Here is a 17,205-nt window from a genome sequence, read left to right as displayed (position 1 = left end):
CCTCCCCGGGCCAAATCCACTGCCTGTCCTGTGTTCTCCTGGCGTTTACATGGACCTTTATTTTAACCCTTACGATCAGCCCATTTGCTTGCCTATCTGTTTCTCCTTCTAGACTGTGAGCTCCACGATGGGAGAGGACATATCAGTTTGTCCGCCAGGAGTGATTAGCATAACATCTGAAACACAGGAGGCAGGCAATTAATGTTTTGTTTATTGATCCATTTACTCAACAAACACTGCTTGAGCTCATGCTGGGCAGCAGAGATTCAGCAGTGAACAAGAGAGGCAAGGCCCCTATGGCCCTGGAGCTTATGTCCTAGCTAAATTCCTGGAAAACATACACGTTCAGCGTGTGCCCTGTGCTGTATTAGCATAGTATTGCAAAGAACCAGCAGCGCTAGTAGGAAAGAGCTATTCGCTTTACTGCAGGAGTGTAGGAATGGGAGAGAGGGGCCTGGGGTGGGGGTTAGGTTGGTTAAATGCAGGTTTTAACTCTTGGTGCTACATCCCCCTAATTACTTAACAAGGCTTGAAAACTTGGCTCCCAAACTCGGAAGAAAAGGTGACTCATTCTCAAGGATTCTGAATCAGGAAGAAGTGGATGAATAATAAAAATCTGATTGTTAATCAGAGGAAAGGCAGGGAGCAAGGGGGAAGTAACCTCAATTGGTCTGAAAACCACACCACTTGTGTGAGCAAATGGGCCCCAAGATGGTGGAGGAGAGGGAGGTGCATGGGCAGGCTCAAACGGCCGCTAGCTGGGACCTTCAGCATCCCAGTGACAGCCAGGCGAGCGGGGCCCCACAGTGTCCACTACACCCAGCTTTTCGTGATGGCTCCCGGACAGGGAAAGGCCGACGCCACAGAGGACTGGCAGCACTCAGAGGCCTCGGCCTCCTCAGAAACCCCTGTCCCATAGTGTTCCCTTTGTGCGGCCCAACAAAGTGATCTTTGAGAACACGGTCTGCCAGGCCAGCCCGGGAGTGAAGTTGGGAGTCGAGTGGCAGGCTAGAGCCAGCAAGCCCTGGCAGGGTCCGCCCATAAAAGGAAGCCACAGTGTGGTAATGTCACAGGACGGGCACCCCGCCAGCCAAAGGGTGGCTGAGCCTGGGTTCACAGGGAAGTCAGAGGAGGGCGGTGAGGAATGAAGAGAAAGTGTAAGAAAGAGGAGGGAAATAGGAAAGAAGGCAGCAGGGGCGGGGTGGAGATGAGGGAGGGGGAGGGGAAAGGGAGGAGCAGGCCTTTCAGGTCCTGTGGAAGGCAAACACTCTCCCTAAACAGCTTGACCCTCTGGGCTGATGCTTAGCTCCTCTCCCCTGCTTTATGAGCCAGCCCTTTGTTTGACATCCTACTTCCTCCATGAAGCCACCCAGGCTTCCTCTGCCTACAGTGAGTCTCTCTGCAGTGGACTCCTATAACTATTCCCCAAGGACACCTCACTTCCGAGACCGGGCAGGTTCTGCCTCATGCTGTGAATTATCCTTAGGTAAGTTAAGGGGAAAACTGTCTTATCCATGCCTCTTGATCCCACAACACTATAGCACAGAGCCTGGCTCAGGGGCGCCTGATCAATCTACGCTCATGGACGTGGCAGGTGGGGAGTCCCTTGAGGACAAGGATGCACTCCCTGGTGTTTGAGGCAGGGGTGCTGATAACATGAAACCACAAAGGCCATACCCCGGTGGGGAGGGGGGAGGGGGAAGGCCAGAGCCTGGGGAAATAGCCAAGTGGTAGCGTGCCACCCTCATGAGCCACGGCTTGTGGCAAAGAACAGACCACAGGCCAGCAGCTCTGGGGAGAGACAGTGGTGAACAGGTGTATAAGCTGAGCAGTCAGGAATCAGGCATGACCCCTGTTCACCCATTTGGACTGAGTGCCTGGCACAGAACAGGTGTTCAATAAGTACGTGTCCCTGAGTATCTGTCCCTGGAGAGTGTGATGGTGGCACCACAGGATCTAGACCCGAAACCAGTAGGCACACAACACTCCGGCTGGAAGCAGTGGGGGAGGCCTCTCAGAGACTACAGCGGCTGCCTGGGGTTCCCTCATGAATTAAGCTGGAGCACACGGGGGACAAGCTGTTCTTGCACCGGTAGGAGGCAGGAAGCAGGCTGCTGACCCAGGCAGCTTTGTTTTATGGCTTCGGGGCAGCCAGCAGCTGAAGGAAACCCACTCTGGATGGGATTCCTCCCACAGGGCGTCACACCAGACCAGGAACCACGAGGCACAGAGGAGGAGTAGACCTCCCTCTGTCCCTGGTGCCCCCGAGGGGCTGTCTGTAGGCCTCTCCTAGGACAACCCTCTCCCCATGGTCTCCCACATCAAACTTAACCAATTCCCTTTGGCACTTTGAATATGATGTAAGTACTATTAAGTATTACAATGAGCTGAAATTCCTGCCTCACCCTCTAACTCAAACTGCTGTTTGTGTGTGTGTTAGTGTGTACCTGATCTCTCTCTCTCCCTATCATTTCTCTCCCATCTCTCGATCTCTCACTCAAATTTTGTTGGCTTGAGTAAAGGAAACAATGTTGCAGATAATAAAAACAAGCCATTTTTATGTTACTAGGGCATGTTTTAGAATGACACAGATTTACCTTTCTAATCAAGCTTTCTTAGACTGATGTTAAAGTGAACATCTAGGTAGATTAGCTCAGCTCATTAAGCCCCAGTGCAAAGGAAGCCAATCTGAGTCATAGATTAGATCACCATAGAAGCCAATTATAATCTGTTGATTGGCTACACAATACACCCAAAAACCAATCCCAACCAGTTTGCAAATGTCTTCGATCTCTCTGTCACAAGAGGGATCAAACCTCAATGATCATAGCGCAGCAAAAACCTCTCCCCAGTGCCCCAGGAACTACTCAGACATGCTGAGAGTCAGCATGTCTGCAGATAGACTAACTCACATTACTTTGATTTCTTCTAGCTGGAGAAGCATCCTAGGAGTGGTCTTTCGGGCCAGGAAAAACCAGCTTGAGATTTTCAATGGGCCTCAAGATTTTACAGAATTTTGTCATGAGAAGGACAAAACCTCAGTATCCTGTAGGTAGAAGGACTTGACATCATAATCCTCCATCTGTAGGCTGGACCCCTCAATGGCAATGCTTTCTAATTTATGTGCTGTCCAACGTGCCAGCCACTAGCCACATGTGGTTCCTGCTCAAAAGAGGAACTGACGTTTTCATTTTTCATTCCATTTAAATTTATTTAAATTTTGCTTAAGTTATAATTCCATTTGATGAATTTAAATTTAAATAGCCACATGTGGCTGCTACACTTGACAGCACAGATCTGGGACAGTAGTGCCAAGAGTGACAACAAAATAGTGCTGACATATCATCGGAGCTTACACTTTTCCCGCCATCATTCCAAGTGTCTGGGCTCCTTAAATGTGCTCCATCGTCTTGCTTTTTTTACTATTGTCCAAGTCTTATGATGAAAAGACAAATTCATGTAAAACAAATATTGCTGGGGCGCCTGGGTGGCTCAGTCGTTAAGCGTCTGCCATCGGCTCAGGTCATGATCTCAGGGTCCTGGGATCAAATCCTGCATCGGGCTCTCTGCTCAGCGGACAGCCTGCTTCTCCCTCTCCCACTCCCCCTGCTTGTGTTCCCTCTCTCGCTGTGTCTCTCTCCGTCAAATAAATAAAATCTTAAAAAAAACAAAAACAAAAACAAATATTGCTAACTTTGCTAGATAGTCTGATATCATGTATTTTCCAAACCTGTAACTACCAAAAATCTAATTACCATCAGTCAGTGATTTTTTTTTTTTTTTACCTAAACATAAGGGGTTGGTCCCTATCCTTGAAAGGATTAGGAACCAGTGACTGAAAGTATTAGAAGGGCAAGTGAAAGAAAAGAAGAAAACTGCCTTCACCTTCGAGCTTCCCCACTCGCCCCAAGCTATTCTAGGAGGGGAGTCCCTCGGAGCCCAAGCTCACTTCCGCTTCTGTGTGTACCCCAGGAGCAAGGACTTGGGGAGCTGGGAGGGATTAAAGAGAACCTCCTTCTGCTTTCTGCCGTGGGAGTGGAGCACCATCAACACCATCCACTCGGCTCTGCCTGCCCGGCCTTCCCGTGGCCACCCGAGCCCTGGCCGAAAGTTTCCAGAGGCCACAGATGCGTGAGCGCGCATGGGGATGGGGACGGGAGCGCGTGCAGCTCTACTCACCCGAGCACATCTCCCCCTTGTAGCGGACACAGGAGAAGTCATCACACTCGCAGTACTTGCCCGTGATCTTGCCGAAGTCGCTGCTGTGGCAGACGCACTGGCCGCACAGGCACTCGCCCCGCTGGCTGCAGGCGGGCTGGCCCTCCTGGGGGCTGCACTCGTCCTGCTGGGAGGGGCGGTAGTCCTCCTCCGAGCACTCACACTGGGACCCCAGCCAGCCAGGCCCGCAGAGGCACACCCCGCACTCAAACGTCCCGTTGCCATGGTTGCAGCGGTCGCTGGAAGTCTCGGCCTGGGCCTGGCATTCACAGTCACAGTCAAAGGTGACCTGGACCGTGAGGCTGTCTTTGAAGCCCACAGGCTTGATGGTGAAGGACTTCTCCTTCTCCTGGGGGCAGCCGCGCACCTTGGCCTCAATGCTGAAGCTCACCTGGGAGGAGAGTAGGATCGCATTCAGACGCGGGTGGACCTGGACACTTTTAACACTCCAGCCCTGGAGGGAAAGAAGCTGGGCCCTGCCCTGCCCTGCCCTGCCCTGCCCTGCCCGAGGAGTAGCCAAACTGGGGGGTCTAATGCCCCAGCAACCTGGAGTTCCTCAGCCTCCCCACGACCCAGGTCTGCAAAGCAAAAAGAAGAGCCTGGGGACAGTTGTCCTGTTATATCTGGCTGGGTGCACAGATGTAATTTAGTCATGAGATATGTTGGGGTTTTTTAATTCCACATATGAAATAAGCCAGCTCAAGCAGAACAGAACCTGTGATCTTATAAACATTCTGCTCTGGCCAACTAAGCTAGCTGGACTGATTACACAATGTCATATATCTTTGTAGCAAGACACACAAAGCACTATTTTGCACCACACAACCCCACACAGTGCCCAACCACAGGCTCAGGATCTACTGTTTCATTTCCATGAATATTTCATCACTTGTGCCATCATATACCTTTCCAGCCAATATTTCTTGGATAGGGTATGTGCACCTGTTCTAGAATATAGATAGATAGACATACGGACAGAGGGATAGAGATGGACATACAGAGGCTATAGATACAGATGATATAGATATAGCTCTCCCCCTTTCTGCTTCCCTCCCTCTCACCAGCCCTTCCCCTTTAGGCAGAAGCAGAAGAGAACCAACCACTAAGGAAAGAAAGCTGCAGAGGCCATAGAGGGACTGGAGGAGCAAAATGAACGTTTGCATTCCGCAAGTCTATGAGAGTGGGTGTTTGGTCTTTTTGCTTGTTCCGTTTGCTGTTGAATCTTCAGCAGCTAGAATGATGCCTGCCACGAAGTCAGTGCTCAGTAAATACTTACAGATGACCCTGTCATTGTACATTGTAGAGGAAAGAAAGGCATTACCTTGGGGGAGGTTGGAGACTGGTTAGGGACTGAAGGTAAGAAATATTTTCATTTGCAATCAACTATGCATACGCAAACAGAGGAAACCTACATGCATGTTTTTTAAAAAAATCCTGATGGTGAAGTTTATGTAACAGAGAAGTTTAGACAACAGGAGCCTCAGAGGAAAAGGTGGGCAGCTCCATGATCTCTAACCTCTCATGACCTTCAGGAAGAAGGTACAAGGAAGGGAGGGGAGGGGTGTCCACAGACACTTGGGGGTACAGACCCTGCCCAGCTCAGCCCACCTCACCGTGTCTCCAATCTTGAGTCCGACACAAGACTTGAGGCCTGGGATGACCTCATTGTTGAGACAGGTGGCGTTGAAGGACAGAGACAACTCCTCAGGGAGGTCACGCACTTCCAGCTCTACTTTAGAGCGGATTTTCTAAGCAGAAAGGGGCAAAAGAAAGTAAGGGGATGAGCTGAGAGGAAGTGGAGAGGAACCAATTTCATCCCAAGCAAATTCTATTGGGGGCCCTGGACTCACCCCAGCAGTGCCAGATGCTGAGTTTCGCCTAGAAGCTGCCAGAGGGGAGCACCCCTAGGAACCTGTTTCTTACTATATTTCCTGCAAGACCTGCTCCTCGCTCTCTCTCTCTCTCTCTCTCTCTCTCTGTCCCCACTGGTGCCTGGGTGAGTCTGGGTAAAATCTAAACCGCTACACCCGCCTGCAAGCTTCATGGATGTGCAAAAAGGGAGTGCCAGCACTGGTCCCGTTGGAGAGTAGCCTTTTTAACCTAATTTTTAACCAACTTCACCTTCCCCATGGCTCAGCTCCATCTTCTCTCTGCTATTGGAGCCCCGTCCCTCACCCTGTCCTTCCTCCAATTTCAGGACTCTGCTCCTTCCTCATCACCATCCCCATCCTCTCTTTCCCTTCCACCTCCTCTAAGCTCTTTACCCATTGCTCCTAACACTCCCAGGCATTCCTTTCTGAGCCATTTCTCTCTCAGAAGGCTGCATTCCTCCCAGTGCTGGCCATCAGCGAGCCTCTAGAAGAATAAGAGGAAGGCAGTGAAGGCTGCATGGTGGACTAGCATCCAGGACTCCCAAATCTGAGCCCTCCTGGGTCATGCCAAGTGAGGAGGATTCTTAGCAGGCCCATTTCCAGTGCAAGACACTTACTCCATATGCATCAACAATGAGCTGAAGGACATTGCTGGAATCGGTAGACAGAATCCCCACTGTGGTCCCTGGGATGAGCTCACTGTAGTTCTAGGAAGACAAAGATGTGCAAGGCTGACTGAAGGAAGATGGTGGTCTCCAAAGGCCCTCCCCAAATCAGACTGAGGGTCTTGAAATGAAGATTGAGGGAACAAAGGGATATTTTACTTGTTACTGCCAGTAATAAACCTAGCAGTTTTTCAGCCCTGAATAAAATTCTAAAGAACCTCTCACACCCTTCACCCCCACTAATGGCTCCCCTCTGGCTCTGCAAACACCAACACACCCATCCTCCTAGGTTCAAGGTTGGAGGAGAGAAACCATAAAAAGGAATCATTAGCTCCTGGAAACAAGTTGGAGGAGGGTCTTTCCTGGTTGGGAATATTGGTCCATGGTAGTGCACGCTGGGTCCCCAAGACAGATCCACCCATCATCACAGGCCCCACTCCAGGCAGCCCTGGGGGCATAGTCACCTGATAGAGATTGACTACATTTGCAGTTACTGCAAAGATCAAATTGATGTTTTTCTGGGATAGCTTCTCGGTCATCAGCCCCAGAGAGGGATAATCCTGTAAAAAGGGAGGACATGGAGGTTGGTTAAGAATTCACCTCTATTCACATGCATCCCTGGATTCTACACCTTAGAATTTGGCTGATTTGGGCCATGGCCCAGACAGTGATGGTGTTTACACCTTTCCACCCCATGAGCAATGTGAGGCAAGGGAGTAAGTAGCGACACAAACCCAGTTGTGAACTCCAGGGATAGATGAAGAGGCAAAGGCTGGTGGTGTCAAAACCAAGCATCTCTTTCTTCCCACTAGACTTCAACGCATTCATACCAAGGAGCAGCTTCCATGAGCCAGGTACTGTCAGGCCTCATTTTGTTTTCCATTAACTCATTTAACAAACATTTATTGAATGACAAATATATTATAGTCTCTGCTGCCAAGGAGCTCATGGTCTGGAGCTGAAGACAGGTACATATAACTACAAAACAAAGCGAAGATCCAAAGAGTGGCATCACAAGATGATGTTGGGGCTCAGAGGAGAGAGGGCTGGGTGAGGAGCAGGAAGTAAGGAGGGAGCGGCAAAGTGGAACTCGGAGTCTTCCTACCCCTCGCTCTCCGTCCCATAGGTGTCAGGCCTCATTGGGTGAAGTTTCCTCGTTTTGTAGCTACTGACAAATGCCTCGGCCTGGCATGTGCATCCTCGTGGTGCACCAGCACATGGTGGTCTCAGCCTTCCTTGCCAACCAGCATTCACATCTCTTCCTCTTCTACTTACCACTGAGCCAGCCTGCTCTTTCTCTCCCATGGACTGGCCTTCTTTTTGGCAATCCTCCTCCTTCCTTAGGACCCAGATCAGGTCCCACCTTCTCTGGGAGGTCTTCCCTGACCATCCCTAGTTCGTGATGAGCTTTCCTCCTCTGAATCCCGAAAGCCCTTATTGACTATGCTACCCCTTTAGCATTAATCACGCATCGTGTATTCCTGGTAGCACATCTCCTCAACTGAACTAAAAAGGGGATGACCTTACATAGTCCCTTTATCTCCCTCAGCCCCTGGTAAGGTGTCTTGCCTAGATTAGGGATCAATGATTACCACTGACTCACCCAATGCCTGGCAGTGCCCGACTTGGATAGGGCTGACACCAAGGAACTCAAGCCACAGTGGGGAAGCTGGTGAACTGTGAACATGTCCCTGGGATCCTAGACCTTGCAGGGAGCTCATGAGATCATCCAGCTCAGACTCCTGCCTTTACACAGGTGTACCATTAAGCCACCTAGACAAGGAGTTGCTGTATTGTCTTTAAGAGATAAAGAGTTCACACCTACCCCCAGATATCCAGGGTATCAGTATTCTGAGGGTCTTACATTTCTTTATGGCTTACAGCAATTAAACTCCCTTCCTCTTATTTGACCCTCTAAGGCCATAGAAAACAACTTATCAGAAGTCTTCTCAGGTATCAGCTAAACTTCTTTCTTTGAAGCTAAATGACTTGGAGCCCTTCAACCTTTCCCCACAGGAACAGATCTCTGCTCTTTTGATGATCTGTGTCTCTTTTTCCTCTGTCTTCTTCCAATAACCACAAGTGAGCATGGTGTTCCAAGAAGAGGCTAATCTGTACAGAGGAGACAGGCAGGCCTGCTTTCCAGCTGGACCCGCAAAAGTCCTTCAGGTCCATTCTGGATGCCATGCTGCTGCTGGAGGCAGCGGAGGGGGTGGCCGCAATGACCACAGCCGGGACCACTTATAATGGCTGTGCCGTCTGTCCCCTGGATGACGGTGTCCAGCTGTTATGGGAGGCAGTGGGAGGACAGGCTGAAACAAGCCCCGCGCCCTGCCCTGGGGAAGGGCTGCCATTTTCATAGTCACACGAAGGCTCTGCCTGGGTTAGAGCAGCCCTGGCCATCGTGAATTGGGACCACAGGTGGTACCAAGAATCTCACCATGGTAGTGGAGGCAGAGTAATGGTTGTCACTTCCAACGTGACACTGCCCATCATTGGGCTGGACAATGCCTGCCAGCCTTCCATCCAGCGCTATATGGGTCTTGGCATCAGTGGTAAACACCAGCAAGTGGGATGCGTCGTTCCTCCAGCCAATCTTCTCCTGTTTAAAAAAAAAAAAAAAAAAAAATCAAGGGCGCCTGGGTGGCTCAGTCGTTAAGCGTCTGCCTTCGGCTCAGGTCATGATCCCAGAGTCCTGGGATCGAGTCCCACATCGGGCTCCCTGCTCGGCAAGAAGCCTGCTTCTCCCTCTCCCATTCCCCCTGCTTGTGTTCCTGCTCTCGCTATCTCTCTCTCTGTCAAATAAATAAATAAAATCTTTAAAAAAAAAAAAAAATCAAAAGAGAGAAAGCAACTTCAGCCTTGTCATTGGTAGAAGACAAAGACCCAAGGACTTCCACGCCTGAAGGGCTGAGTAAGTCATCGTGAAGAACGGCTTCAGCCCCAGGCCTTGGAACACAAGCTGGAGCTTTTCCAATTCAAGGGTTTCTGTTCTCTTAGGAAAGGAGTCTCAGCTGATTAGTTCAAGCCTCTGAAAGACACCTACTTCAACGCCAAATATAACTTTTCCAACAATAATCCCGTGGCCTGTCTAGAAACCCGCCTGCATGTGCAGAGCTGGGCGGGGCTAAAGAAATCCCATCTGAACATCTGCCCACTTTGCTAAGGTTAAGTCAACCCAGCCTTGACTCTTCCAGAGAAGGCAGGATGATGCTCTCTCCAGAAAACAGCTGGGATCACTGAGGTTCAAAAAATGTCAGCTCTGGCCAGGGGGTGATACGAACAAAGGTTGCATATCAGGAGAAACTTATTGCTCATACTGTACAAAACTTGGCTCTTATTTCACACACAAATCCCCACAGTTGAACCACTTCCTTCCCCCATTATAATCTATGCCAACCACACCAGGTGCTCCGTGCCCTCCAAACTCACATCACAGACTGTAGCCTGCATGATGGCATCAAAGCCACCCTCTGGGGCATCTCGGTTCCGCGACACACTCTGCTTCTTCACTTCTTCATTGAAGCGGGTCACCTGATCAGTTAGCGTCAGCACATGTTTGTAGCCAAACATAGGCAAACAGGTGGTCTTCATACTGGGGAGGGAGGGGGATAATTTAAGCAGATACCCTGATGGAAAAGGCCGCATGGGGAGCGAGAGGGACAGAAGGAGAGACAAACATGGATAGCACACTGCCCAGGCCTATGCTATACAACCACAATTACCCAGATAGTTCAGACTCCAAACCCCTCCTGTCACATTGGCTTTCCCTCCAGCTAGCCTAGAAGAGAAGACAGTGAGCTGTGGAACCAGACTGCCTGGATTCAAGTCCCAGCTCCTAGTCATGGGACTGTAGGCAAGCTTCTCTATAAAAATGAGGACATGATTGGTCATCTCTCATAAGAGCTGTTTGAGGCTTAAATGAGTTAATTCATGAAAAGCACTTACGTCAGAGAGAGACTCGATAGTTGTTGCTATCACCTTAGGCTTAACACTTCTCTAAAGTAACATTAACACAATGATAAAGCAAAAGTTCATCAATAACTTAATGTCCATGAACCATCAACAAACTGATAGATCTGCGCTGGACGGGAGCATTTCTGTCCCCAGCCCAGTGGCTTAATTGATGGCTGACACCTTTACTGGGGAAACTTTACAACTCAGACAGGTTGAAAGGGTACATCATATAATTTTGAAAACTAAAAAGTAAATTTGTATATTGTCAGGCTCAATAACCATCATTTTAAATTATTATACTCCCTGGATCTTTATAGTCTCCACCAATTAAATAAATAAGCCATTCATTCAGTTGTAAGCCAAAGTGTCAACAGATGGGGCGCCTGGGTGGCTCAGTCGTTAAGCGTCTGCCTTTGGCTCAGGTCATGGTCCCAGGGTCCTGGGATCGAGCCCCGCATTGGGCTCCCCGCTCAGCGGGGAGTCTGCTTCTCCCTCTCCCACTCCCCCTGCTTGTGTTCCCTCTCTGGCTGTCTTTCTCTCTGTCAAATAAATAAAATCTTTAAAAAAAAAAAACAAAAAAAAAACAAAGTGTCAACAGAGGCACACTCAACAATTTTTGAATTTATTAGAAGGTTCGAAAAATATCATTTCTACTCTTTTTATATTCCTCTAGGACATAATGCCTTGCATTTTGGCTCTGTACGTCTCATACTCTGGATGATGAGGACAATGGAATCAATCTTCTGAAATCATAACTCCTCTATTTACTTATCCATAAATTTCTCTCTACTTTTTATCTCATTTCCCTCCCATTCTCTCTTATCTCCTACTTATTTGTGACCAAGGCCAAAAGGTGATTAGTTTTCTTTCTGGAAATTTTCCACCCTTTCTAAATGCCCATCTGTCTAATCCTCTGGGTCCCAAGGGTCATAGAGGTTTTGGCAATTACTAACACTCCAAACAGCCTTGGATTCTATTGACACAACACTCCAGATCCACAGGCCAGCTCACTTGCCAGACAGGAAGCCCAAGGTAGAAAGGAGATATGATTTGGCCAGATGGCCACAACAAAGCTATCCTAGAGCTAGAAACAGGAAGCAGAACTTGGACTTGCCTGAGACAAAGGGGAGGGATGCTGCCCTGGCTTCTACAGGAGGGACTTACTCATAGCAGGGGTTTTTGAGGGCCTCTGGTGGGGAGATGTACATGTATGGTGACACGGGCTTGTCCACGAAAGCCCCGAAGCCAATCCGCAAGTTACTGGTGAGCTTGTGCATCTGGGAGGCCAGCTTGGTGCCTAGGTTCTGGATGCTCGACAGATCATCCTTCATGGAGTAAGACAGGTCCATCAAGTAGTAGATGTCCACAGGGTAATCCTCCACTTGCCGGACTTGGATGGAGAAATTCTTTGAATCATCTGGAAGCCAAGAGGATGTTAGTTTTTCTCCTTTTTCTCCCTCTAAGACTTCATAAGTGGATTTGGACACAGTTGAGATGATGTAACTTCTTGATCAAATCAAACTTGAAAGCCCTGGTTCCTTCTCCTCTCCCTTTGCCATTCTATTCCTCTTCCAACTGCTTGATCCTCTGATTATTAACCTCTTTTTTTTTTTTCTATTCTAAAATTCTCCACCCTTTCTAAATGCCCATCTGTCTAACTCTCTGGGTCCCAAGAGTCACAGAGGTTTGGCAGTCACTACACTTCAGACGCTGTAAAAGGCAGGAGTCCCATCCTTCTCTGAATCCCATAGCTCCCATCAGATGCTTTGCACAAGGAAGGGACTTGGTTAAATCTTCTTGATATAACTGGAAAGTCTAAATCAAAGCTTCAAAAAGCCTGTCCCATAGCCTAATCCTTCCTCCCCTGAAGGTCTCTTGACCCTATATTCTCTCTGCCCCTGTGCCCCTGCCCCAATCTCACCTGGAAAGGGGGCTTACAATTACAAATTGCTTTCTCATCTTTTATCTCATTCAAGCCTCAACACAAAGCTACCAATTTAGGTAAAACAGGCATTGGGGGAAAGAAGTAATAGACATTTTGTTGAGTTCCTACTATGTTAGAAGGACTAAGTAACTTGCCCAAGGTCAAACAGCTAATCTATGGGACAGTTAAAATTCAAACTCAGATCTTCTGATTTTGGGTTCCACTACCTTCCATTTTCCTGCATTCTCCGGCCCACACTGCCCCTGACATCCTTCTCTTCCCACCTCATTTCCATTGCAAGCTACTTCCCCAAGGTTCAGGCCTCCACCTTGTGCCCTCTGCCCATCTGTCCAGGGTCTCTCTCTGAAAAGAGCCCCCTCCCTACCTGGCCGAAGCCGGAGTGCAATCCTCTGAGGGGTGACTTGAGTAATCTGGGAGCTGTCTCCGGAGCCCTTATCGCTGAGGGGTCTGGCCTCCAGGATGTGGGCCTCACTGATGGGGAACTCGATGGACTCCAAGGCACAGTTATCCTTCAGCAGATTCTCCTTCAGATTACAGCGGGGAGTGCCCAGAGGCAGGGCCTGTAAGACAGGAGCCCCAGGTGAAGCCCTGTGGTTGCAGCTCTGTGGCTCTCTGCCTCCTGCAGGCTTGGCCGACTCCCAACAGCCTCCAGCCCACCCAGCCCGCCCTCTGGAGCTAAGTCAGCAGAAGTGAACTCAGGGTGGTCCCTCCTAAGATAGCCCATTGTACAGAAGGGGGAAACTGAGGCACCAGAAAGGTTGGGCGAGTGCCTGTTCATGGATTGGTAGTTAGGAAGAGGGTCAGTATTATAAGATGCCTGTTATGCCAGCAGTTTTCAAACTGAAATGCACCCCACATGTGAGTCCCCAAAATCAGTGTAGAGGGTCTCAGCCATCAATTTATTCAATAAAATGCAATTGAATAGAATAGAAAGTATTAACACATATAAATAGTAGAAGTAAATACTGTTTCGTGACACGTTTATATATTCTGAGTTGGATATAATACACGCAGATATACAATGTATTTCTTTCTCTAGGTCAGGGTCAAACAGGTTGGAAGACACTATGTTAAGCACTGGCTGGGGTGTGAGATTCCTGAGGGCAGGAGCTGTCCCCTCTCTCTTCCCAGCACCCACCCCAGGAGTCACCACAAAGGTGGGAGGGGGAACAAGGACTGGGAGGCAGCAGAGTTGGAGCTAAGAGCATAGGAGCAGACTGGCAGAGACTACATCTCAGCATTGTCTCTTGCTAGCTGGTTCCTGGGGCATGTCACCGAAGCTTCCTCAGCTATAACATGAAGATAATAAAAGCCCAAACTCACAGGGACATTATGCAGGACTAAATAAGACAATGCATATAAAGATTTATTTATTTATTATTTTAGAGAAAGAGAGAGAGTGGGGGGGAGGGGCAAAGGGAGAGAACCTCCAGCAGACTCCTCCCTAAGTGCAGCTCAGGGCTCCATCCCAGGACCCTAAGATCATGACCTGAGCCGAAATCAGGAGCCAGCCACTCAGCTGACGGGGCCACCAGACGCCCCAAGACAATGCACATAAAACCGATAGTATAGTGCCTGCTGCAGGATAAGTGCTCAATAAATAAAAGCTATTGTTAGGAGGTGCTCTATAAATAGCTCCTGGATAAGTTAGTTATGAATAAACTCCACAAGCTTGGGCAAATCCCAAGATGCCAGGCACGGACCAGAGCCTATCTTATCACTTCACTTTAAGATTCCTCTCTCACCGTGGACATATGGAGTCCCTTCCAAACACCCTGGTGTATATCTCACGGTTCTCCAGAGCTCTGTGTGTGTCTACACCTGAGTACTGAGTAGGAGGCATGCTGCTGGAAAGAAAGCTGGAAACAGGCTCCATCCTGGGTCTACCACTAGCTAGCCTTGTGCCCTCAGACTCATCACTTCACCCCTCTGAGCCTTGGTTCTCTCACCTGTTGGGTAAGGGGGTTAAGGTGACATGGCATTTTCAGCCCTTCCCTGCTCTGACATCCAGCACATTGAGCCAGCACTGTGTGGGCACAGTCCATGAGAGTTCCTTCCTTGCCAGGTTGGGGGGACTGGCCAGAAAGCTGGAAAACTCTTCCCTGGGCCTGTTTCACAATATTTAGGCCTTCAGGCTCTCAATCTTCGCCTCCATCCCTACCTACCCCCTCTCACAACCGTTTCCAGAAGTCAGCTGAATAACCCATACCAATATCCCAGGAAAACTGGTGGGGGTTTTTTAAAAGATTTTATTTATTTATTTGAGAGAGAGAGTGCAGAGCAAGAGAGAGAGAGAGAGAACATGAGTAGGGGGAGGGGCAGAGGGAGAAGCAGACTCCCCACTGAGCAGGGAGCCTGATGTGGGGCTCAATCCCAGGACCCCAGGATCATGACCTGAGCCAAAGGCAGACGCTTAACCAGCTGAGCCACCCAGGCGCCCCAAAACTGGTGTTAACATTTATTGAAAACTCACTGCATGTCAGGCTCTGTGAAAAGTGCTTTATGTGGATTCCTGCAACCCTCCCGCTTACGGTTCTCTCATGCTGGAACTATTATTATTATTTTACAAGTGAAAAACCTGAGGCTTGGAGGCTTCACAAATGAGGAAGCCCATCTTACAAGAAAGATATCTAAGGCTTGGAGAAGTTAAGTAACTTGCCCAAAGTTCCAGTGCTAAGAATGGCAGAAGTGAGGTGCTAACTAGATTGTTTGACTGAAATGATCCTCATAAAATGATAGTTTGTATTAAATGCTGTGTAGAGTGAGAATCGAGGCAGAGAAACAGAAGTATGCAAGCAATGGCCCCACAAAGACCACACCTGAGAATGCCCAGTTAGGGAACAGAAGGCAAGATGGGGATGTGGAAGGTATGGGAAGGACAGATAACATTCTGCCTCCTTAGCCCCTGCAGGTGACTGGTAGCCATATTTCCAGGGGAGGGATTTGGCCACAAGGAACCAACCATGCGCAAAAAATCAGGACTCCATAGCCTAAAACCCCTCCTGATACTCAAAGTCTCTCTCCCTCTCGTGCCCAGCCCTTGTCTGATAGGCTGAAAATCTTACCCAGGTGGGTGGGAACATGAAGACCAACAGTGCTATAGACCAAATGTCTGTACCCCCCAGAATTCAGATGTTAAAGGCATTAGGAGGTAGGGCATTGGGAGGTAATTAGGTCTTGAGGTGGAGCCCTCATGATGGGGTTGGTGCCCTTAGAAAAGAGGTCCCAGAGAGCTCCCCGGCCCCTTCCACCACGTCATAGCAAAAAGACAACCACTATGACACAAAATTTGCTGCTACCTTGATCTCGGACTCCTCAGCCTCCAGAACTGTGGAAAATAAACATTTGTTCTCAAGCCACCTGGTCTATGGTATTTTTGTTATAGCAGCCTGAACAGACTAAGACAAACAGCATGAGGACTCTCCTGGCCCTGGGGAAAAAAGCTTCTAGAAGCCAGCAGCTTCCTTCTTTCCCGCTCAGCCTCACAAGTATGAGGTGGATAAATGGCATCAGCAATGGGAAACAGTGCCTAAGACTTAACCTTCTTGGCTCAAAAGATTCCAGTGGGAACATCACGGATCCTCCAAGTCTCCAAGGGAGATGAAAATGCCCTCCCTGCTCCCAGCCCTGGCCAAGGACAGAATGGCAGAGGGGAGAACTTGTGGGCTCGTGGAGTTTTTGTGCCCAAAGTGCTCTTGCTGCCCCTGCAGGGCTCTCCCAACCCTTCTCCCTCAGAAAGCAGTCTCCTACTCACAGCACTCCCTATCTTATCTCTGATTCCAACTGCCCACAAAGCCCTGGGGAGAAAACCTTCCAAAAAAGGCAATGATTGGAAGGACCAAGATGCATGGAGGAGCTGATCCTTTCCAGGACTAAGACAGATACTGAAGGGGAGAGGGAGGGGGAGACCAAGAGGCTGAATGACAGCAGCAAGGCCACTGTGTATCTTTAAGCTGCACTGGAGAAGGGAGAGAATGTTCTGGAGGGGGTTTCCTGACTCCCTGCTTCCTAACATGACAGTGCTTATTACAAGAAGGTTTGAAGTGCTAAGCCCTGCTGACAGTCCTTATGCTTTGTTATGAATTTCCTTAGAAATATAAACACTAAGAAACAAAAACTCCCTCCCTCCCTCTATGGTCACTGACATCAGAGGTCAGGAACATAACAGGCATGCTCTTCAGTCATGCTCTCCCTGAGAGCCTTCTGTCCCAGAAAGATACCAAGGCAGTGACCTCAACACACTTGGGCAACATTCCCTTTCTTAATAACCCAGACTGGGAAGGTAGAGGAATGTCTCTAGGTTACTCAGAGAAACAACTGGAAGGAGGGAAGAGGAATGTTAAAGTCCTAGTTCCAAGTGAAACCGGATGTGACACAAAAAAGGGCAGAAATAACCAAGACCCAGGGGAAGATCCTGAGCACAGAGGTGGGAGGTTCCAGCCCACGCATGGTGTGAGCTGAACCCCCTCCCTCTCCTGGGAGAGTGATGCATGCTATTAGTTCCATTCTTCATTCATCCCATTTTGGACATTGGGAAAGTAAAGCATAA

General features: G+C 49.0%; 1 protein-coding gene across 1 annotated transcript in view; it reads right to left on the bottom strand.

The window, feature by feature from the left end:
* The window catches only part of ITGB3 (integrin subunit beta 3), a 35,600-nt gene that overhangs the window by 12,816 nt on the left and 5,579 nt on the right, over positions 1-17,205 (bottom strand). The window contains exons 3-10 of the mRNA XM_032429965.1: positions 13,021-13,216; positions 11,876-12,128; positions 10,187-10,349; positions 9,195-9,356; positions 7,219-7,314; positions 6,707-6,796; positions 5,832-5,966; positions 4,180-4,609 (exon numbers count right to left, since the gene is read on the bottom strand). Coding sequence (XP_032285856.1) covers positions 4,180-4,609; positions 5,832-5,966; positions 6,707-6,796; positions 7,219-7,314; positions 9,195-9,356; positions 10,187-10,349; positions 11,876-12,128; positions 13,021-13,216 — 1,525 coding nt within the window. The remainder of the gene's footprint in view (positions 1-4,179; positions 4,610-5,831; positions 5,967-6,706; positions 6,797-7,218; positions 7,315-9,194; positions 9,357-10,186; positions 10,350-11,875; positions 12,129-13,020; positions 13,217-17,205) is intronic.

This window comes from Phoca vitulina, unplaced genomic scaffold (genome assembly GCF_004348235.1).
Source record: "Phoca vitulina isolate PV1807 unplaced genomic scaffold, GSC_HSeal_1.0 scaffold41, whole genome shotgun sequence".
NCBI classification, from domain to species: domain Eukaryota; kingdom Metazoa; phylum Chordata; class Mammalia; order Carnivora; family Phocidae; genus Phoca; species Phoca vitulina.
This window is presented reverse-complemented; position numbering and strand designations above follow the sequence as displayed.